The 23,844-nt window shown below is 41.3% G+C and overlaps 1 protein-coding gene across 1 annotated transcript; it reads left to right on the top strand.

Moving 5' to 3' along the window:
* The first annotated feature begins 1,195 nt into the window (after positions 1–1,195).
* On the top strand, positions 1,196–16,327 carry ywhae1 (tyrosine 3-monooxygenase/tryptophan 5-monooxygenase activation protein, epsilon polypeptide 1). Its single transcript, XM_028573230.1, has 6 exons — positions 1,196–1,445; positions 5,098–5,297; positions 6,008–6,114; positions 6,482–6,688; positions 8,075–8,211; positions 15,088–16,327. The coding sequence occupies exons 1-6, from the start codon at positions 1,382–1,384 to the stop codon at positions 15,138–15,140; spliced, it is 768 nt and encodes a 255-aa protein (XP_028429031.1). The 5' UTR covers positions 1,196–1,381; the 3' UTR covers positions 15,141–16,327.
* Positions 16,328–23,844: the final 7,517 nt, after the last annotated feature.

Raw genomic sequence — 23,844 nt, 5'->3', positions numbered from 1 at the left:
GTTGAGAATGTTTTTGTCGTCATGTCATAAGAGAAATGCAAATTAAATAATTATTGATTTAAAAGGCACTCGAAAGTATATGGAGGTAAATATTTAATTTGTGCGGCTTAATATTTGCTGTTGAGTTTTCCAAATATTATTTCCAATACTCTAAGCTCCATATACATGGCAACATCTAAGATGTTGGTTATTCTTTTTTTCAAATTAATTTGTCTTCACAAAAGTTTAAATGAGCCCTTCTAACCAACTAATATTTTCCATATGGACTGCCTATATAAGCAACCAATATTTTCCTTTGTCATGCTAGTATAACAAGTACTGTATAACATTGTTTTTTTCTTTTTTTATGTGTTTATTTTCTCCTTTGTCTTTCTTGTCTTGTGAAGAAGACTCTAGGCAATGTCACATGAATGTATGATCTTAGTCTGTTAACAATGGTGCTTGTGTATGCTTACATATATTATGAATCAGTGTCCTTAATGTATGTGAAAAATCTGAATCAGCTTTAATGGCCAAGTAAGTGTGAACATACAAGGAATTTGACTAAGGCTTTTTGTTGCTCTCAGTCTCAACATACATACACAGAAACAGACATAAGGCTAAAAACAAACAACAAAGCTGAACAAGCTAAACATGACCATTTGACCACTATGTACAGATATACGTTTGTATATAAAAAAATGTATATTATACACACATACTACATGTGCATACACATACGTACCCACATTATAAAGAGTAATACAATATTGCAGTGCAAAGGTGCAAATGGTGCTGGTATAAATAAATAACTATTAATATAACAGGCTGCTTATATATCTGTAGGCGGATATGATATGGTGTATATTTGACAGATATTTAAAGGACAATTATTGATAGATACACACATGTATATTACATTGGAGTAATTATTTCCTGTAATATAATGCCTGGAGAAAGACACGTTTCAAGTCCCTGGAGGGTTTTTACTAGGCATTTCTCTTTTACATTACCTTGCAAATTAAATGTATATTGTATTTTTTTAATTTATGTATAAATGTAAAATGTGTAAATAAAGAAAAAAACAAAATGATAGAAACACACAATGACTGTACATATAATTTACAAAAAATGCATTTAGTGTTTGTTACTCTAAATGAGCGTGCAGAGATTCTGACCTTACAAAAATAAAAATTACTGGAGGGGAGGTATCAGAGCTGGTGATTCATGTGCAGTACTCGGATGAGGCTGGTCGCCATCTTTACTCCATCCCAGCACATCGCTGCCGGTGGGGCGGAACACCACTCATCGACCCAGTTGATTTCTAGGAACCGCCGATAGACCTTCACTAAAGATTTGTCACTTTGATTAGTTCGTCACTCTACCTGCATCTCAACACACAATGGGAGAGCGAGAGGACCTAGTTTATCAGGCAAAGCTCGCCGAGCAAGCAGAGAGATATGACGGTAAGACACACTTTCAGGGCTGCAAGGAGGGAGACATGTTCGCCGCAGGGATTTTGTTCTGCGAGCTCTCTCACATTAACGAAGCAGTGCTCAACTAGCCGCGGCTAACCAGAAAGCTAACGTGGCTACGGCCGTCGTCTTTCAACTAACTAGTCATTGACATGGCAGATGGCTCCGTGTTGGCAGAAACTGATGCGACATTAAAACAAGAGCAAATGTCAAAGTCTCTGTGGTTAAGGGAAAGTGTACGGATGTGACTGACAGTGTGGCTAGCGTTAGCGAAGGGGCCACAACAAAATGGCGGATTACTGGAGCTGGAGCTATGTAGATGCTAGATCGCATCCGATACAAGTGTCGACGTCGACACGAGCTGCGCATGCGTCAACACCATCCAACAGACGTTACTGCACTCTTGGTTTCCGATGTAGTTAATATTTTCTCGCAAATGTCTAATTACATTCATGTTGGAATATGTTCGATTGTGTAGTTTTTGGACGGGAAGTGTTGACGCCTGCGCAGTATGCCCGTGTTGACGTCGTACGTGTATCGGGTGCGATCTAGCATCAACCAAGAGTTGCCTCCCCTGCACCATGCTATCGCTGTAGCTTAGCTACTGGCCGGTTAGTTACTATAAGCAACACCCACTGTCATCTGTCTATGTACGCACAATAACGTACCAAGTTTTTGCGTGATTCTGTCACCAATGTTAGCCAACTTTCACATTAGCGAGGCGTTAGCTGAATTGCAAGTTATTTATTGTCAGATGCACACCAATTACAGAAGCAGTCGTTGTCACTGAAAATCCTAGTTTTCAGCCTCCCTCCAACAATTGCTAACGTTAATTAAATTATTAAATGAAAAAAGAATGTATATAACTAAATGAGAATCTACGATATAAAATAATGCAAGTTAATATATGGATACATATGAACATAATGAAATGTGAAATAAGATAATATACATTTATGTAAGACAGTAATTGCAAATTAATAAGCTGGATTTAAACATGAATGCGGTACATGTAACGTTATGCACAATGAAAATAATTATATATATATATATATATATATATATATATATATATATACACACACACACACACACACACACACACACGGTACGTAAAAATATACAGATAAAGCTTAGCTACATGAAGCTTGCTGTGTGTTAGCAGTAAGTGTGAGGGCAGCTGTTCACTTGGTGGGGTGTTCCCCTGCAAGCAGGCTATAAGGATCGATTGGCGAAAATGACTCCCTCTTCCTCTCTCTGGTACACTCTGTCAGATTGTCATACCATTACAGGCCTTGTTGAGGCTGTTTTTAGACGGAGCCTTTGCCACTGGTCATACGTTGCCCAGTAACGTTAAGTGAATGTGCCATGACTCATTCACGGGATTTGGACAGAGTGTATTTACAGAGTGATGTATGGTTTACTGGCTGAATGGTAACCTTGCTGGAATGTAGTCCATTCATATTGTTATTCTCCAGTAGGTTATCTGATGTTTAACATGCCATGGACAGATGAATTTATAAAGAGCTTCATAGATTGTCATGGGAGAAGTCATGTATTAGCTAATTAATATCAGCCAGCCACTCTTCTCAAATTCAGGGAGAATCTAGCCTGTACGTTTGAACCATTCAACCCACAAAGTTAGTTATTTTAAAAAGTCAATACCCTGCAAGCTGCCAATGATGCTATACCGTTCTACCATACTTTTAACCTGAGAAGTATATTAGCTACATATCAATGAAATGGGAAATTGGTTTATGTCTGTGCAGTCCCTTAGCCAGAAGAAACTTATTGGATGGAAATCTGATCCCCTCTTTTGTCTTAATCATTAAAACCGGTAATGGGGCATAATGGCAATGTCGTTGATATTTACATTTTATTAATCTATTTCAGTATATATATTGTTGTACGGAATTTAGGCAGAATAGATAAAGTTAATTTAATTTTAGAGTGGCTGTTTGTGCAAGATAAAATATTTTTTTCGATGTGATTTTCTTAATTTATGTCAAGCAATGCATTTGTAATTTAGCTAATAAAGCCCACAGCATGACATTTGGATTTAATTGTACTTTTGTGACCTTGCATCATTGTAAATCACATCTTGACAGCACCATCCTGTGTGATGCCTGGTCAGCGAAACAATGACAGTATAAAAAACCGCATAATTCACTCCATATTCATTCATATATAACAGTAATATAGCAGTAAACAACTAGGCCTATTTGCTATGTAAAGATATGATGGATTAATACCGCCCTGAACAGAGAATGAAGTCACACGCCCTGTGTGTGAGTTGTAATCCGAGAATGTGAGTGCCTTGTGCATCGGTATCTAACGCAGATGGCCGTCACAAAGCGTCGGTATCTGATCTGTGTGGAGGCAATCCCAGACCACTAATTATTTCTGAATATTGAGTACAGCACCTTTTTTTAAAAAAAAAAAAAAAAAAAAAAAAAAAAAAGTAGGGTACTTTAGTCATCAGTATAGCTAGGCTACACTGACAGCACAGTCGTCACTAATGACAAACGCATTTTTTTTAAGTGCTGCTGATAGTTAAATGCTGCATTTGAATTATATTTTGTTAATGCTAGAGAGGCTGTCTGAATCCGCTCCAAACATTCCTACCACACATTGAGTGAGAGCCCTGCAGCCAGGAGCAGGGAAATGGTCTGCAATGTAGGCTAATCGCTGGAGGCGAGTACGCACCATCAATGTACGTCCACTAAAGGTGCTTGTTTTTGCCAATGACAGGCTCAGATGCTTAGTCTAAGTGTCTGACAGGATTATTGAAATGTCCTACAGAGGAAATAAAACATTTTTCTTTACCCTTCGCTTGGTCTGTTTCTTATTGAGTCTAACCAAAGTCGCTCACAGAGAAGTCTCGTTCTGAATTCTTGCGAGAGGTGACTTAAATCCACTTTGTAGTAATCAGCTGAATCTTTAGCCATGACATTGCAAATATTTTAAATAACACTAAGCTACCAAAAATAAGCACTGTTAGTGGACGTACATTGACGGTTGACAATCGCCCAGAGCGAAATCGCAGCCTGTTTTCGTGGCTGCCATCTGCAGGGCTCTCACTTAATTCTAGACCAATTTCAAAAATTGTTGTCCCCATTAGTCACTTAGGCACAAAAACCAAATAGGGTCCAGGTTAAAAAATACAGATGCTTGCCTTTTAACATTTACTCTAAACACCTTCTGTCATCTGTCTTGCATATTCTGTAAGCTATAAATGATCTGAAGGCACAACACCCTTGAAGCCTGAACACTTCATCCATAATGCAGTTTTTTTCCCCAAAAGTCATGGATTTGTGAAGCATATTTATTTGCTTTCAGATCTCTAATGCTTATAGTCCAATTACAATATTTTAAAGTATGTGGAAATGGCATACTATTGCTGGTCACCTGAATATATTTTAATCTCTGTTTGCCACTTGAAAGCATTATGTCACAGCACAATTAGGGAATTGACGCTTTAGTTTCAAAAGCTCAGACATTAAATCTCTCAAGTTTTTAGTCAGACAACATGGTGAGAAGATTGACAGCTAGTTTTTAGTGTGTACTCTCAAGATGTTAGGTTGATGAGAAACATTTATTTGAATGAAATATCTGAGGACTGTTATATTTGTCTCCTCAACAGAGATGGTGGTGTCTATGAAGAACGTGGCAGGCATGGATGTGGAGCTCACAGTGGAGGAGAGGAACCTACTATCAGTGGCCTACAAGAATGTGATTGGAGCTCGGAGAGCCTCCTGGAGGATAATTAGCAGTATTGAACAGAGGGAAGAGAACAAGGGCGGAGAAGAGAAACTGAAGATGATCCGGGAATACAGGCAAACGGTAAAGTGCTCAGCAAAGGCCCATTAAACAAGCTTAGCATATGTGTTTAGAAAGTGTCTGTCAGGAACACTTCCATGAATTCATATGTCCATTTATGTCCCATTGTCCCAAATATGATATACAGTATACCATTGCAAAGTAGCTCAGATTTGCTGTGCGAATGTGAGATATCTAAGTAATATAAATACACACTATAAGCAGCTACCGGACAGACTGTGTCTGAGTCATAGTTGGCAAAATCCTACACTCTCTTGCTTTTATGAAGGTAATAAGAGCCGGCTGTTAATCTGGGAGAGGCCAGAGTGTGTCAGAGAGATGGGAGAGGCAGTTGGGCTGCAGTCAGTGACCTAATCGGATTCAGCGATGGGTAATCCTGCTGTTGTACCATCATTTCTTTTGTCGTTCTCTTATCTCCCTTGGGGAACACATTTGTCACAGGTTATTAGCATTGGGCAGATGTAGTCCTGAGAAGGACACAGGCAGCTACAGCAGGTGTCTGTGTACATGGACGTAGTCACGTGTTTGTTGGCACGCAGTCATACGTTTGACCCTCACAAACATAGGCAGGTGACTGGATTTACTTTACATAGACTTTGTACCCACACAGAAGCAGAAAGTATCTTTTGGACTTAGAGGAGAACTTGTGGAAAATGTTAAAAATGTTTTGTTGATTTGAATAATCCATCCTTATTTTGTTTGTTTGATGGCAGGTTGAGAAGGAGCTGAAGTCAATCTGTGGTGACATTCTGGATGCACTGGAAAGGCACCTACTCCCCTCTGCTGTCATGGGAGAGTCTAAGGTCTTCTACAACAAAATGTAAGAGCTTTGTGGTCTGAATGTAAATTAGTAGATGTATAAATGAACCCTCTCCTGTCCTTTAAACAGAATGAGTATGTTTTTGTGTCTGAGCATTATTTGACATAGTTGTATGGTTAAATATGGAATATTGACAGGTAAATTGCAGACAGCAAAGGTCAGGGTCGGGTGCTTGAAAACCTATCTGAGGAAACCATAGGAACTTTTCAGGAATATTTTATAGTGAAAGCTTGCACTACTAGCTCCATCAAGACCGTAAACACACTAAGCATAACAATTAACTTGTCATTGTATCATGCACTTAAGACAAAGGAAACAACTATAGTTACTGAATTTGGTAACCAATTTTGTTTTTCTCCAATTCCAGGAAGGGTGACTACCACAGGTACCTGGCAGAATTTGCCACTGGCAACAACAGAAAGGAGGCAGCAGAGAACAGCCTGGTGGCCTACAAAACTGCTACCGATCTAGCCATGTTGGAGCTGCCACCCACACACCCCATCCGCCTTGGCCTTGCCCTCAACTTCTCCGTCTTCTACTATGAGATCCTAAACTCTCCTGACCGTGCTTGCAGGTTACTGTTTCCGCAATACACTTCCTCCCTTTCTCTTTAGTCTTATCAACAATGGTAAAGCAGAGTATAATCTTTTATTTACATAGCACCTCCCAAGATTTGATCAGAAGAGGGTTTTTTTAAGGATTCAAGGTGTTGGAGCCCTGACTATAAAGAACATAGGTTCATTCTTTTTTTTTTTTTTTTTTTTTTTTTTTTTTATCTACCTTCACTAATCTTCCCCAGTTTCCATGCATAACTAGAGGTTCTTGCCTTTTCCCCATCAGGGCCGTTGTTCTGACAAGTGAGGATGAAGTTTTAAAGGTCCCATGACACGGTGCTCTTTGGATGCTTTTATATAGACCTTAGTGGTCCCCTAATACTGTATCTGAAGTCTCTTTCCCAAAATTCAGCCTTAGTGCAGAATTACAGCCACTAGAGCCAGTCATACAATGAGCTTTCCTTAATATGTGCCATCTCTGTGTCTGTAGCTATTGAGGAGGAGAGGGGGGGGGGCAAGGTGGAGGGTGGAGGTGTGGCCTTGACCAACTGCCACTTTTCTCGTTTGAAAGCCATGATGTCTCTCTCTGTCATGGGTGGGCCAAATTCTCTGGGTGGGCAAAGCAGAGAAAGGGGAGGTAACCTTGCTCCTTATGACCTCATAAGGAGAAGATTCCAGATCGGCCCATCTGAGCTTTCATTTTCTCAAAGGCAGAGCAGGATACCCAGGGCTCGGTTTACACCTATCACCATTTCTAGCCACTGGGTGACCATAGGCAGGCTGGGGGAACTCATATTAATGTTAAAAAACCTCATAAAGTGAAATTTTTATATCATGGGACCTTTAAACCCTGTGTTCATTTTCAAAAGTATTCACCCCCTTGAACTCTTCATGTTTTTTCTATTACAATATACATTTTTTTAATTAAGATGTAAGTAGGCTTCTTTTGGCTTGGATCAATCTAAATTAAGCATGTAACACAAAATGGTTAATAGTATTCACCCCCCTCAAGTAAGTATTTATGTGTGCTCAGAAAGGTTGCTTGGCAATATAGATTCAACAGCAGTTTTCAAGTCCTGCCACATATTCTGGATTGTATTTAGAGCTAGTCTCTGACTCAACGTTAACATTGTTAGTTTGAAGCCATTCCTGTGTGGCTTTGGCTTTGTGTTGACATATGCATAAAGTAATATTAATAGAAGCCCATTGCAAGCTAACAGGAATTGAGTTAATTGAGTTACTTAATACACACAATCTCTGACACAGATGGATAATGTGGGATATATCTTTCCACCTTATCTTAATGTGATGGGCTTGGAAAAATAACCAGTAACATTTTGAGTGTGAATACATGTTCTGATACGGTTTAAGTACGAAGTGATTTCAACAGAAGTGTGTTTGCTCAGGTTGGCAAAGGCTGCGTTCGATGACGCCATCGCAGAACTGGACACACTGAATGAAGACAGCTACAAGGACTCTACGCTTATCATGCAGTTGTTACGTGACAACCTCACACTATGGACTTCAGATATGCAGGGAGAGGGTAAGAGTCTCGTATCATGGTGCCGCCGTTCATAATATTAATCTAGAACAATGTACTGCACTGCAACCTACCTGTGTGTCACTGCAGCACCTTTTTCAGCGATGCTGATACACTGACGAACTAACTTGCTCATCTCCCGTTACCTACCTAAAACTTTGTTACGCTGGATTTAAAACGCGTCTTGATACTGTGAGCAGCTTGATTGATGTTCTGATGCTGACGTATAGTATTGCATTTCCATTTTTACAAGGAAAAGTAAGCCGTACATCTAAATTATGATTTTAGCTTTGTCACTGTGAGTTATATCACTGTCGTAATAACTGCAGCGATCAGCTAAATAGGAAAAGGCGTTGGTTCTAACCTGGCTCTCTACACAGCTTGGTGTGTAGGGCTCCAGTACAGTTGGTTAACAGTCTAAAGTAATTAGTTGTGATTGGGTGTGATTTTGTTTTTACTTGTTGGGCTGCGTTGTTCCAGTTTCCTTTTGTGTTTACCTTTTACTCTGCTCATATGCCCAAGATGAATTAGTTTTTGGCTACTCCTGCTGAAGTTGTTAGAAAGTATTTGCACTTCTAGTGTTGGGACACTCTAAAAGGCTACGATGGCAACAGAGGATCTGCTCCTGTCCCATTGTGATCCAAGTGAAGGCATGGTGATGTATCTGATCTTTAGATGTTAGTTTGACAGAACTGGGGGGGGGGGGGGAGAGATCAAGTAGGGCTGTCCCAAACGATTATTTTTTTTAAACGATTATTTTTTTAAACGATTATTTTTTAAACGATTAATCTAGCGATTATTTTTTCAATTAGTCGTCTAATCTAACGATACATTTTTCGATTAGTGATTATTTTCCCATTGCTCAATTATTAACAATTTACATAAAACTAATTTCAGTAAGTGGTTGGCTATCAATCCAACCACAAAATATAGTCACTTTCAAGAGGAATACAAAAACTTAAAGTAAACAGAGCAAGTGCAAAAAGAGTAGTGTATGAGAGATTAACCTGTATTTGCTTTATTTAACAGTAGGTAAAATAATGAATAAGCTCTTGTTTAACATCCAAGCTCTTCTCCCTTTAATTTAACTTTAATTATTTGTATCTAAAGGCTGGTTAAGGACTGTAGGGAGGAGAAGTTGGACAGTTTTTTTTGTCTCGATATGCGTTAGCATGTTATAGCCGTTACACACCAACCAGAAGGCTAACCGTCGGCAGAAAGGCCAGTCGGACTGATCAGTCTCCCCGAGTTTGTCCAAAAAGTGCCTCAGAACATACCAAAGAGATGAGACGTAATACATCTCCATAACAGCAGGTAATCTGTATTAATCTTGTTGCCCAAAAAATGAAAACCGGCAGCTGATTGGACGAACATGTCACATGGGTTTGTTTTCTCCGGAAATTCAAAGCCAGACTGTCATGGCGGCTTGTTCAGAATACAATCTCATATTGTACTGAAATGGTTCACTGAAACAGGTTTCTGAAAACATTTTAAACAAGAAATAGGCCATGCAGTTGCTGAATCTGTCTTTATTTCAGATCAACAAAGATCAGTTTAAAAGATTTTTGTCAGATTTCATGCTCATCCCCCTCGATATTTCCATGTGAGTCCCGACTGCCCTGTCTCCGACTGAACATGTCAGGTCGGCCAAAATGAAGGCCGACAGCCCCTCAGGCTGACGACGGCACGGGACACACCGAACAGACTTGAGTCACCGACCTCGCCAGACTATCCAACGGCCGATAATCGGCTTGGTGTGTCTCGGGCTTTAGATGTATTTCCACTCTCATACCCAACAGCTGCTGAACAACGCCGACACACAGTCGTTGTCTTATCCACCACTCTCTCGCCTGTAGCCTACTACTGGAACTGACCCGAAGACCGACGTTTTCGAGGCGGGGACGGCACCAGGTGGGAGGGCAAGGCTGCAGGCTGCACCCATACAGTCTCAATGTTTTCCCAAACTTGCGATCTTAAAGAGGCCAGCGGGTCCTCTAACTCTTGTGAGTCGCCACTCTCCATGCTCGTCCTTTCGTGCTGCTATCTCTGACTCGCTCACTGGACCGTCGACCTGACAAAAAACTGCACGTAGCAGGAGCTCGACTAGCTTCAGAGCTAAGGCAGGACTATAGATTAAGGGCGTTTTCACACATACCTCGTTTGGTCTGGACTTTTGGACTTTTTAGTTTGATCCAAACCAAAATTACAGGTGTGAAACCTCCCCCGGACCGCGGTCCGGATCAAAAGACCAAATTTTGGTCCGATAAAAAGAGGTGGTCTCGGTCCGGTTCGTTTATAGTGTGAAAGCATTTTTTGGATGGTTCGGACTTTTGGACCAAATACAATAAGCTCTGGCAGGCTCTCCTTGTGTTACAAGACCGGGGAAGCTCCTTTAAGGTGCTTAGTGAGAGAGAGTGACGGTGAATGCGTTCAGAGAAGACAGCTGTCGGCTATCAGAGCAGAGAATACATCAGCAGTTTATTTGTTAAATGGTAAATGTACAGCGTAGGTTTCAGTTTGTCTCTGAATAAATGCTCCAGAAAGAAAGTTCCCGTGTCTTGCTTCTCAACATCACAACAAAACAAAAAGAGCCGCGGCAGTAGGGGGAGAGCAGCAGTCAGTAGGGGGAGAGCAGTCAGGGGGGGAGAGCAGCAGTCAGGGGGAGAGCAGCAGTCAGTAGGGGGGAGAGCAGCAGTCAGTAGGGGGGGAGAGCAGCAGGTCAGTGGGGGGGGGCCGTGGCAGCAGCAGGCAGGGGGGAGAGCAGCAGGCCGGGGGGGAGAGCAGCAGTCAGTGGGGAGAGCAGCAGTCAGTAGGGGGAGAGCAGGTCAGTAGGGGGGAGCAGCAGTCAGTAGGGGGAGAGCAGCAGTCAGTAGGGGGGGAGCAGCAGCAGAGCAGTAGGGGGGGGCAGCAGTCAGTGGGGAGGCAGCAGTCAGTAGGGGGAGAGCAGCAGTCAGTAGGGGGAGCAGCAGGGGGGAGAGCAGCAGTCAGTAGGGGGAGAGCAGCAGGCAGTAGGGGGGGAGGAGCAGCAGGCAGTTGAAAAACTCCGACACAGAGAGAGGATATGAGAGGACGAGGAAGCCCTTCAACAAACCAATCAGTTAGAAGTATCTGGAGACGTAGCTCACGTATGTGATGATGGCAGGACGTAGGTTTGTCACGTATAGATCTTTAGTGTGCTTGCTAAACTGCAATGTGAAACCAAAACTTACCGGATCAAATGTATACAATGTAACAAAAACATGAACCTTGGTTCGGACTTTCATGTGTGAAAACGCCCTAAGTGTCCCTAGAATCCGCATATCGAACAGTAGTTCCGCATTACATTCATTAATTTGCACCTTATTAGAAATTCTTTGTTTGCACGCAAGTTTTATTTATGTTATTTAGTGACACGTCGACTCAAATTATTTGTGTCGACGCATTTATGTAATCGATGACGTCGACTACATTGACGAATCGTCCCAGCCCTAGAATCAAGTAACAAGGAAATCTGGTTGTTGAAGTTCAGAGATGGTGAAAAGTTAAGCCATGACCTAAAAAGCCACAACGACATCAGCTTAAACTTTCAGGACCTGGATCCTGCTGCTCACAGTTTGCATGCCCAGCTACAGACTTGGTTTGTTACAGAATTTCTGTCTTACTGTTGTACATGTGGCTGAGCTGAATCGGCCCTCTAGAGCTACAAGTCGTAACCATCCTACCTAACAAAGATCGTGATTTTAATTGCGATTCATTTACATAGACTAAACTACACTGGAATAAATAAATACTAAATTACAGATAGACAAATACAGTTGCATGTTAGGTTGTTTTTTTAAGTCAATAAGAGAAACACCAAAAGTTCAAAGTAAACTTGCCTAGTTTACTGTATATTATGGATAAAATGACCTGTTCAGCTCACATTTATTAAGATATTAGACATTAGTGGTATATGTGCTATTCTAAAAGTGGTGTTATATTCATTGATAACACTAGGGCTGGTCCGAATACCATTTTTTTGAGCTTCGAAGCTTCGGTAGTAATGAGCATCGAATATTCGAAGCTTCGGAAAGTATTATTATCTCTAATAATTGCAGGAATCTCTATGTGTCTGTCTGTTTGTTTGCATTTTGATTATTTTGAGAACCTTTCATCCAAACGACTTCACAAAGGAGTGCAGTGTCGTTTTTGGTGCAATATAGATAGACAGGCCAGACCCGTTCAGAATTAATAAACTTTTAACCTCTCAAGGATCACCGTCCCGTCAACGGTTACAAAGTAACAGAAAATAAAACCGTTCAGCCGTAATCTGCGCAGCCGAGAGTGCATGCATACCTGTTGTCGTTGTCCTTTCAGCAACAAAGTGGTATTTGGAACAAAACTTGATTTTCATAAATCCCCAAGAGTCCAAGGAAATGTAATATCCAAGCTTTATATTCCAAAACGATCTCTTCGCCTCACAATGTTGAAGTTTCTGGACGAATCACAACGGAAAAACGCGAAACAGTTTTCCATTTCCGCACTTGTTATCGCCGATAGCTTCTCTGCCCAGCTCGCTAAATACTCAAAGTGGGCGTCATAGTGTACCGACAGTATCTTCTTCTTCTTCTTCTTCTTCTTCTTCTTCTTCTTTGTAGTTTATTGGCGGTTGGCAAACCAACTTAAATGAGCATTACCGCCACCAACTGGACTGGAGTGTGAACGACAGATAAATGCAGAAATTGAATAAACCAAAATAACAAAAAAACAAATATTCGAATGTCAAATTTTCAAATCGAATACCAACCCACCAAACAAATATTCGAATATTCGGGTCCAGCCCTAGAAAACACATAGTTCAACAGTTAAATGGTAATTACAAACGGTTGGTTAATCAAATCTGACGATGTTTATGTTGGACTGACAGCCCCCCTAATGCTACTGTTGACACCTCGGCTGCTTGAGCTAACGTTCGCTTTACACGCCGACGGGACAAGCTGTTTCACGGCCCTGAAAACTGGAGGTCCTGATTTTGAGCTTTCGTGGTTATGAGATCAAAATGATATATAGCTCTTAAAAATTGACTTGGGAAATTCCGACAACTCTGTCTACCAACCGTCTCATTTAAAATGTATGTTATGTAGAAAAAAGACACACCACTCTGTTGCTCCTTTTTATTTTTTTTTTATTTTATAAACAGTCAATATATCTCTTCTGTTGTTTGACCAACTCACTGAATAAACATTAGGCTACAGCTGAGCGAATCTGTCTTTTAAGCTGCTAAATTGTCACCACCAGAGGCTGCAACTGGTTGAGACTGGAAATGTTCAAATCGTAGGAGCCGGGCTCTTATTTTACATCGTGATTTTGATGTGAGGAACGATAAATCATTCAGCCCCATTTGATTCATTCTTTCTACTCCTGCATTCCTTCGGGCTGTTTGCATTCGCCACCTTTTATTTCTCGGTGACTCGTCATGTCTCTTGTCTCTTTCTCATTCCCTCTGCTGTAGAGTCCTAAAGGAAACAAACCTGACCTGTTCATTTCCCAATGTTAACTGTCCTTTGTAAGTGTTGCTCACCCAAGCCTTGCTGTGTGTGTGTGTGGCTGCCTTTCTTCCCCTTCTCAACACTAACTCACCCCTGGTTTAATAATTCAATTCACCCACCTGTTGCTTTGTCACTCGCTCATTCGGTTGGATTGTGTATTAACTATGGGTAACAGGCTGACATCTTTGATCTTCCCGCCAGAGCCAGTTCAAACAGGGTTTCTGGAGTCTAGATAGTTCAGCTGCCCTTGACTTGTGTTTACAGAGTGTGAGTTTTCTCTTAGTTGCCTCTTAAAGTTTTATGTACGTCGTGTAGCAGAGGTTTCGATCATGTTATTTGCATGCTGGACTGCTCGTAGACTCAGTCGAGCTCCACTGACTTCATGAGTTTTAAACACTGTTCATTCTGGGTTTTGTTTTCTTTTCACTTTTTGAGCTCTTAAGTTTTCACCCCTTTCGGTTTTCCAGTTACTGTACTTGAATGAGTGGCTGTGATACACAATTTGATACCACATTTCACTCAACCCCAAACACTGGTGAAAGAGACATCTGGGTTCAGCATGCATTTTGGCTGACACTTGCATCTGATAAGGAATTTATTTTAAAGATTTCCACCTGCAAAAGTCAAGATTTTTTTTTAGAAATGAGTACATCAGTTTAAGCAGATTTTTACCTGAACTCTAGTGTATATGTTCCCATGTATCTAGGTATTTTTCCCACTGTTAACCAGCAGTGGTGGAAAGTAACAAAGTACATTTTCATAATTCTTGTACTGAAATATGGTATTGAGGTATTGAAGTATTGTACTTTTTATTTATGCTACTTAATAACTTCTACTTCACTACATTTCAAAAGCAAATTTGCAAAATTGCACTCTGTATTTCAATTCATTTATTCGAAAGCTATAGTCACTAGTTACAAAAATAAGTTTTTCAGAAATGACTGTGAAATTGGTGGTTGCAAAATAAACTGCTTAACTGTATATAAAGTTGTTAAAGCTACAACAGTACGAGGCTGCGTCCACAATAATGCATCAGTAATAATAATAGTGTAACCTAATCTCTATGTATATATTTATTATGCAACACCATCAAACATGCATAATGAGTACTTTCACTCACCTGTTTTTGATAATAATTCCAGTATTTTTTCTCTCATAAAAAATGGAAAACAATGGCCCGAGCTTTGTTCTTGGCCCTTTCCCAAACGGAATTTCCTGAATGTTCTAAATGTAACGGTGTTTGAGTTTATTGGCTTTTCTACCAAATGTTAGGCCTCCCTGCCTCTCGGTCCCCGTGAAGCCTGGGAACCTTGTTTGGGAATAAGCGGCCAGCTGCAAACCAAACCCTGAGCGTCTCTTTTCTCTTGACCAGGTGAAGAACAAAACAAAGAGGCACTGCAAGACGTTGAGGATGAGCCCCAGTGAGACTATGCCACCAACAGCCAACAACCTGAGACCCTCCCTTCACCTCCTCACACTCCTCGTCCATCCACCTGCGGCCTCCTCCATCCTCTCCCCCAACCCCCCCACCCCCTCCAACTCTTCTTTCCTTTCTGTGAGTCAACTTCCTCTCCCCTCCTTTTTCCTTTCTTCCACCTCTGCAGCTCCATGACCCAGCAGGGCCACGGAGTTAACAATTTTATTTTTCTCTTTTTTATTTTTATATTAGTCCTTACATCATTCAAGTAAATAGCACTTAATTGAGACAGGAAATACAATGTTAGAAAGACAAATGTAAAGAGAGTCCCTGGGCTATTTTTTTTTTTTTTTTTTTTTTTTCCCCCCCCTCTCTGGTACAAGCGGTTCTGAAAAAGTTATTTGTTTTCATTATTGTATTTTTGTTTGTTTTTGCTTTTTCCTCAATATTTTTATCATTTGCTGGATGTATTGAGAATTTTTTTTTTTCTTAATGTAATTACAGAAATTAACTTTTATTACTGATAATGTCGACTATTAGTTATGGGAGCTATTTTATCTCTGTTTTTAGTGAAAATGTCATGCGAATCGTTTTACCTTTTTGTGGGCAATTTAGAAAACTACAAGTGCCCTTTTTGTTGACTTAGGTTTTCAGAGGAAGTTGGCAAAATTTGTGATATCCATGTGGGGCAAAAAAGTGGAAAACTTTTACACCATAGTGATTCTGTTGTCATGTTTTTGTAGTTGTCCTTGGACTGTACTTTGTGCTAAAATACTGTAACTGTGCACACATGCTGAATCGCTGAAGGTTGACTTGTCGCTAGCTGGTGGTTATAATTTAAAAAATAAAAATAAAATACTTGGGAGATTTCACACTTGTGTAAAAGACAAGTCTTAATTTGGCCCCGCTTCTCGACAGAGAGCCCTAAAATGGAAAGGATTGTCGGTGCTTGCATGAGTTAACACATACTCTTTTCTGCTGCTTCTACCCTACTTTTTACTAAAGCTCCTCTGGGTTCAGAGGTTTTCTTTCTTTGCCGTTTCCTTTGTTTCTCTTCTTCTTTTGCTTCATTATGTGTAACTTGGAGCTGATTTGTACTACTGGATATCTGACTGGAGCCACAGACAGGGAATCTGTATTGTTCTTACTGAAACACAGCATGGAATTAACATTAAACAATCTAAATTAAACATTACTAACTGACTTGTTGCGTTTGTTTGTCTTAGAAGACAGCTTTGCTCAGAAGTTAAGTGAACAAATATAATTCATGAAAAAACAAACAAGGTAATGAATGAAATAAAAAACAGTCCTGGTCATGAGGGGGGGGTGGGTGGGGAGGGAAGCAACATAAACCCAGGTGTCTGCAAAGGAAGAAGGGCTGTGGGTGCTGCTTCAAACTAGAGATGGCCCGATACCACTTTTTTGCTTCCCGATACCGAGTACCGATCCGATACCAGAGTGTCCTATATTTCATTATGTTTTAACAGCTGCATATTACTATCCCTGTATGGATGTGATATGATTTCTATCTTTGTTGTCGGTCTGGCTCAGGTTAAACTCTTTATGAAACATGAACAAACACAAACAATGAATACCCCAGAACTTTCTTTTATTCTCCAGTTTGACAGTCAGTTATAACGAAAAAAAGAACATAAATAAACTACTTTAACGTAGATTTTCTTACGTAGGCTTTATTACATGGTATCGGATCTGTGCATAAACTCCAGTACTTCCCGATACCGATACCAGCGTTTTAGTCAGTATCGGAGCCGATACCGATACCAGTATCGGTATCGGAACATCTCTACATCAAACAAAGAAACAAATATGACAGAAGACAAATGGAAACAAATCCTCACTAATTAAATCAACTTTAAAACCAGCACAAGTAGAACAGCCCCCCCTAAACCTAGTGTAACCAACACAAGATATTGACAAGTGTGACAGTTACCAGTTTAAAAAAAATAACTAAAGCCTTGCCCAGTCTCCCAGGTAGGTCTCGCAGCAAAGTACCTCAATCTTAGCTCTAAACTAGTATTTAACTAAACAGCACAACAAGAGGCACGTTGGCAAACTGATCAAGTGAAATCTCAGCCCTGGAGTGACAATTTTTTTCCATTACATGGTACCTGCTCGACTCAACTCGACGCACTGTGTGTCCGTTTTCCACTGCAGATTTTAGTACCGCCTCAGCGTGGCTGGTCATCATGTGACTATATCCCGTTGACGCCTGAATTTATTCACAATTATATAAACAAAATATTATGTGTGTTTCTGGCTCCAAGTTGATGCTAAATTAAGTTGAGATTGTTAATTTGTCTATAGCATATGGAATAGATATAAATTTAGGTATGATGCAAATTAGCGACAACAGGCATTATGGTAAAATTCTTTACAAAATGGTAAAATTAATAAAACACATAGTAGATTTCATTCATGTCACAAAGTTGTTAGAACTTCTAAACTGTAAATGACAAATACATGGATCTTGACAACAGCAAGAAAGAAAACACTCTCCTTCTCCCTAACATTGACAGTAGTTTCTTTAGGGTTAGGGTTAGGGTTAGGGGTAGGGTTAGGGGTAATTTTGCTTACGTGAAATGGATGTATCTCCCATTCCGACCGGTCCTACGAGAAACCAGTGCATGCAAAAGGTTCCGAGGTATGTATCGCATGTAAACAAACCGGCATTGGGGGGAATACACACGCTATCTCGCCTGCAGTCGGAATGGAAGGGGTTTGATGCAAATTAGCGACAGTCGGCGTTAAGGGGATATAGCAGGTGAGCTTGATTGCTCCTCCTGGATTGGAGGGTGATGCTGAGTGCTGATCCAATCGGTGTCCTCAGAGCTCCAAGTAGGAAGTGGAAGGCATCGGAGGTAGTCTCACCAAGGGGGTAAACTTCGCTTAAGAACTCGAACTTCCTATGGCGCCATTTTGATGCTACAAAGTGATCACCCCCCGTTAGCATTCCACTGCCATTCATTTTGAAGTCACTTGACAGCAAATAACTTTACATCTGAAGCGTTTAAAGACTCTATTTGTCCATTGTTTATTTCTAAAGAAACACGACAATGTATAAAAGGCTCCTTTACCTTGTATCTCACGTTATGGCTCCGTAGCAGACGTTTTTGTAAAAATAGGCTAACGATTGTGGAGGAATTACCGTACAGTACAGGAGAAGCTCTCAGGCAGTTTCGACTCACATGAGCTGTTTAGGGTTAATTACTAATGTTAACTAGCATTTTAGTGATCAATAATTAGCCTGTGCCCATGTTATCTCCTTACATATACCTACGCTCTCCGTCTCTGCAAGATTGGGAATGATTGAGATTTCTCTTGGCACAGCTACCAGAAGAATTACAACTTTCAGACACGTTGCTCACGTCACATTTACGTTGTCTCTGTCAGTTGGAGGCTGCGCAGTAAAGCAAGAGATCACCGGAAAAGTGCTTCTAATAGCCTTCACTGGTCTCCGTCCAGAGCAACGGGATCTGTTGGTCCAGTTTATATACTGTCTATGAGTCTCGCTTTGCCAGACCTTCCTCCACAGCGCTGTGGAGGAGGGTCTGGCGAGTCCACACAGCATTCTGGGATGGGAGAAAACGTGCTCTGGTTCATTGGCATTTCTTTAAACCAATCACAATCGTCATGGGCGTCATCCCGTTAAGTGGAACATTGTGGATATAGACAACATCAGAGGAAACAAGTCGTTATAATTATAATACATTTTGGTTGTAGTGCACTTTTCATTGTTAACATGTATCCCAAAGTGCTACAGAGTAAAACAGGATTAACCCTGAAAACCTTAGCACCCATCCATTGTCAATACTGGCTTCCCGAAACCAGAGGAACCGTAGCACACCATTGCCTCACAGAGCAGATGTTGCCACTGCAATCTAAGTTGGAATCTGTGAGCATAATCATAAATTTATATGTTCTATATATAGTGTTTGAGAGACAATACAATCTTAATGCCTGCTGTGGTTCTGCTGTGACCGTGTAGCTGCTGCTTCTGCGTAAGCAGCTGATGGAAGCGTCAGCCGTCTGGTGACGTGCGTGGTGCAATCGTCAACACTGACACAAATGTTTCTGTGTGGCCAAGACAGATGCTGTCACTGTACTGTGTGTTGCCGACATGATTTGTCATAGGTTAGTGACTAATAACATGCCATTATGTTGACTGTGTTCATAAAACCCACCTTTTCCTCTCACACTATTTCTTTTTTCAAGCCTTCATACAGTACATGTCCATTCTGTGGAGCCTCCCTGGTTTCAGTTGATTGTAACCCCTGTAGCAGTTGATCATCACCCATTATCCATAATAACAGCCTGAACTCAGTGCCTGGCTTATATTTAGACTCGCAGGTGAAAGTGGAGGAGCCTGACAGACAAACAGAAAAACAGCGGGCAGCGGGCAGCCAGTCAAAAGGACTTCCTTCCTGCGGTGTGAACTGCCACGGCTGCCTGCAACTCCTGCTGAGTCGAATCAAGACAGATCAGAATCCGTCTGGGGGACCCCCCTGTCCTTTTATGTACCCTCACCGTCAGGTTAGACTTTTTTTTCCTTGACCAAAACGTTGCTCCATGACAAGGTAACTTGAAACAAATAACTGTATTTAAGTTACATTTTCTGTGAATATTCCTGCTCCCCAGAGGATGAAACGTACTGGTTTGGGTGCCTCAGTGACCTTTTATCTGCTAAATCTATTAGGTCCAAGTTTCACAAGAAATTTCAAAATCTTTTAAAAATCTAAGCTCCACTGTTAAAATCTGACCTCCATTTGTGGGCACAGTTCTCTGTGAGAAGAACTGAGAGAACTGTAACACCCTGACTTTTCCTCAAGTGCCATCAGCAGGTCAAAAATTTCACTTAAACGGTGAAATATCTCAACATGTACGAGACAAATTGGCTCAAACTTTGGTGCAGACATTCATGGTGCTTGTGAACGTTGACGATTGCCTGACTTTTTTTTTCTAGCGCAATCGTGAGGTTTTATAATTTCAATTTGTCAAGAGCTGGTTTATCTGTCCTACTAGTTTGGATTTCTTGACAATGATTCACTGAGTGGCTCTAAAAACTTAGTTGGTCTGAACATCACTGGTAGGATTTTTATTGGAAACCCATTCATTGTAATTACTTTTCCTCAACAGAAGGTGTGATAATACTGATTTACAGTCGAGCAGAAAGTGGCTGCAAAGTGTCATCTAAAGTCCACCTCTTTCCTTGTCATACTTTTTAAAAACCTTCCATCCTCGTCTGACAAACACCACAGGAGCTCAGTAATGATTCTAAAGTGAGTGACAGCAGAAGTGCTGATGGAAGAAACCAAGGCAGACAAGATAATAGTGGTACAAATGCAGTGAAGAGAGCACACAGTCTGTTTCTAACATCTTTCCAAAGGCAGACATTCTAGATTTCTTCTTTGATTTAGGGGTCTGTGTATATATATATATATATATATATATATATATATATATAGAGGGTTACACCCCCTTCTTAATTATTTATGATTAACGCTAACATCCATCTTGCCCCTACTAACTAAGTATACTGTAAATATTAGTGCCATTATACCTGCATACAGGAGAGACTAAGATCTGAGACAGTTAGTTTATTGTATATTGTATATATATTTATTTTCTCATACAGTGATGAGAAGGAGACTTTACCCTCTGGCAAGATGTTTGTGCAGCAGCTTCTGTAGTGCCCTCTGCAGGTCACATCTGACACGCACAACAAGAGGACGTTCCCACACATCACTTTACAATGCTGTTGCTCAATGAGGTGCTGTTATGATGACAAGTCGGGAGGGTCAAACGTGATCATATATCAGCCCGTAGCATTTCAAACTGGGGGCCAATGATGAGACGATTGGGAGAACTAATTAAGTATTTGTGCAATGTTCCCATCAAGTGCTGTGCACACTATAGATGGCAGCTTTATGACAGTTTGCATTACAGAACAAGAAACCAACCGGTTACACTTTACTTGAAGGTATCTACATAAGAGTGACATGACACGGTCATGAACGTGTCATAAACATTATAAACAAGTCATAAATGTTTGTGACATAACGGGGGAGGAGTGTGTGTGTGTGTGTTTGTCATTTGGTTTTTGTCATGACAAGTTAGGGTTAGAGTTAGGGTTAGGGTTAGGGTAGGGTTAGGGTTCATGTGTCATGTCACTCTTATGTAGATACCTTTAAGTAAAGTGTTACCAACCAACCAGTACTAGAATACTACCAGGCTCGGCATATTTTTGGTGTCAGCTAGTTGGTGGTAATTTGATGAAACACAACTTTTTTAAACTTTTTTAAAAATAAAATTTTTTTTTTTTTCACTTCTACAAAATTGGGCCACACAATAACATGACAATTCAGGGCCCAGTTGATGTTGTCTTTCAGGCTGCTTTAGTATTGAACACATTTGCAAGTAATCAAATGTCCGGTAATCTAGCCTTGAGTTTTTTAATGACCTCAGAAATAGTGTTATTAAAGTAATAACACTGTCATCAAATACATAATAACACTGTCATCAAATACATTTATTAATGATTTATTGAGTGCTTTTGATTGCTGAAGGAATTGACTACTGGACAGCTAGCTATTAAGTTAAATATTTACTTTATCTGGGTTTTTTGCTACTTCTTCTACTGTTCTACTTTCTATTGCTGCTGCTTCTCCTTCTTCTCTGGCGGCATGTGCTCTATCTACCCTCCCTCCATCTGACTCTTTCTTACTCAACGCTGCCGCAGACACTCTACTCTCTACTCTATCCTCCTCTCTCGACTCTCTCTGCCCTCTTACTTCACGACCGGCTCATAAGTCCTCCCCAGCTCCGTGGTTATCTGACTCGGTACGTGCTGAAAGATCAACTATACGGGCAGCGGAAAGGAAATGGCGGAAATCTAAACACCCAGATGATCTGCTTACTTATCAGTCTCTTCTTTCCTCCTTCGCTGCCTCTATTTCTGCAGCAAAAAGCTCCTTTTATCAAACCAAAATTGAATCCTCTTACTCAAACCCCAAAAAACTTTTCTCCATCTTCTCTAACCTGCTAGATTCCCCCAGTCCACCTCCTCCCTCCTCCCTTATACCAATCCACTTTGTCAACTACTTTGTAAAAAAGATAGATGACATACGCTCTTCATTCTCCACCACATCTTCTGAAATCACCTTACCATCCATCACATCTAGTACTCTTTCTTCTTTCACCCCTCTATCTCCAAATCAAATTCTTACTTTGATTACCTCTGCCCGCCCAACCACCTGCCCCCTGGATCCTATCCCTTCTCACCTTCTCCAGTCCATTGCTCCTGACCTTCTTCCTTTCCTCACCCATCTCATTAACATCTCCTTGTCAACTGGCTGTTTCCCCACTGCCCTCAAAGAGGCAAGAGTGACCCCACTACTCAAAAAACCAACACTCAACTCGTCTGATGTAAATAACTATAGACCCGTCTCCCTTCTTCCCTTTCTATCTAAAACTCTTGAGCGTGCCATTTATAATCAACTCTCTACTTATCTCAACCAGAACAACCTTCTCGATCCCCACCAGTCTGGCTTCAAGGCTGGTCACTCAACAGAAACCGCCCTCCTTGCTGTCACTGAGCAGCTTCACATCGCTAAAACAACCTCTCTCTCTTCCATCATCATCCTTCTGGACCTTTCTGCTGCCTTCGACACAGTGAACCACCACATCCTCATTTCGACACTCCAGAATCTGGGTGTCTCAGGCTCTGCGCTCTCATTTCTCACATCTTACCTGGCAGACCAAACCTCCCGGGTAACTTGGAGAGGATCTAGCTCAGAGCCTTGGGATCAGTCCTAGGTCCCCTCCTCTTCTCTCTGTATACCAACTCCCTCGGGTCTGTCATTCAGTCGCACGGCTTTTCTTATCACAGCTACGCAGATGATACCCAACTAATTCTTTCCTTTCCTGATTCTGACACTCAAGTAGCAGCACGTATCTCGGCCTGTCTAACTGACATCTCTTCTTGGATGTCCTAACCATCTGAAACTCAACCTTGACAAGACTGAGATCCTTTTCCTTCCAGGGAAGGGCTCTCCTACCCAGGACCTGGCTATAACAATCGACAACTCTGTGGTAGTCCCCACCCAGACTGCTAGAAACCTGGGTGTGACACTTGACGACCAACTCTCCTTCACTGCTAACATTGCTGCAACCACCCGATCGTGCAGATACATGCTGCATAACATCAGAGGGATACGTCCCCTTCTAACGCAGAAGGCGGCTCAGGTTCTGGTTCAGGCTCTAGTCATCTCATGTCTAGACTACTGCAACTCCCTCCTGATTGGCCTGCCTGCATATGCCATCCGACCCCTGCAGCTCATTCAGAACGCAGCAGCTCGACTTTTCTTCAACCTCCCCAAGTTCTCTCACACTACACCGCTCCTCAGCTCTCTTCACTGGTTACCAGTGGCTGCCCGCATCCGCTTCAAGACACTAGTACTTACATACAGGGCCACAAACGGATCAGCCCCAGCTTACATCCAGGACATGTTCAAACCATATACCCCAACCCGCTCCTTCGCTCTGCATCAGCCAAACTGCTTGCTGCCCCCTCACAGCGAGGGAGAACTAATCACTCAACCAAATCCCGACTGTTCACTGTCGTGGCTCCTAAATGGTGGAACGAGCTCTCCATTGACATCAGGATGGCTGAAAGCCTACCCATCTTCCGCCGAA

The sequence above is a fragment of the Perca flavescens genome, chromosome 3, assembly GCF_004354835.1.
Source record: "Perca flavescens isolate YP-PL-M2 chromosome 3, PFLA_1.0, whole genome shotgun sequence".
Taxonomy (NCBI): Eukaryota; Metazoa; Chordata; class Actinopteri; order Perciformes; family Percidae; genus Perca; species Perca flavescens.
This window is presented reverse-complemented; position numbering and strand designations above follow the sequence as displayed.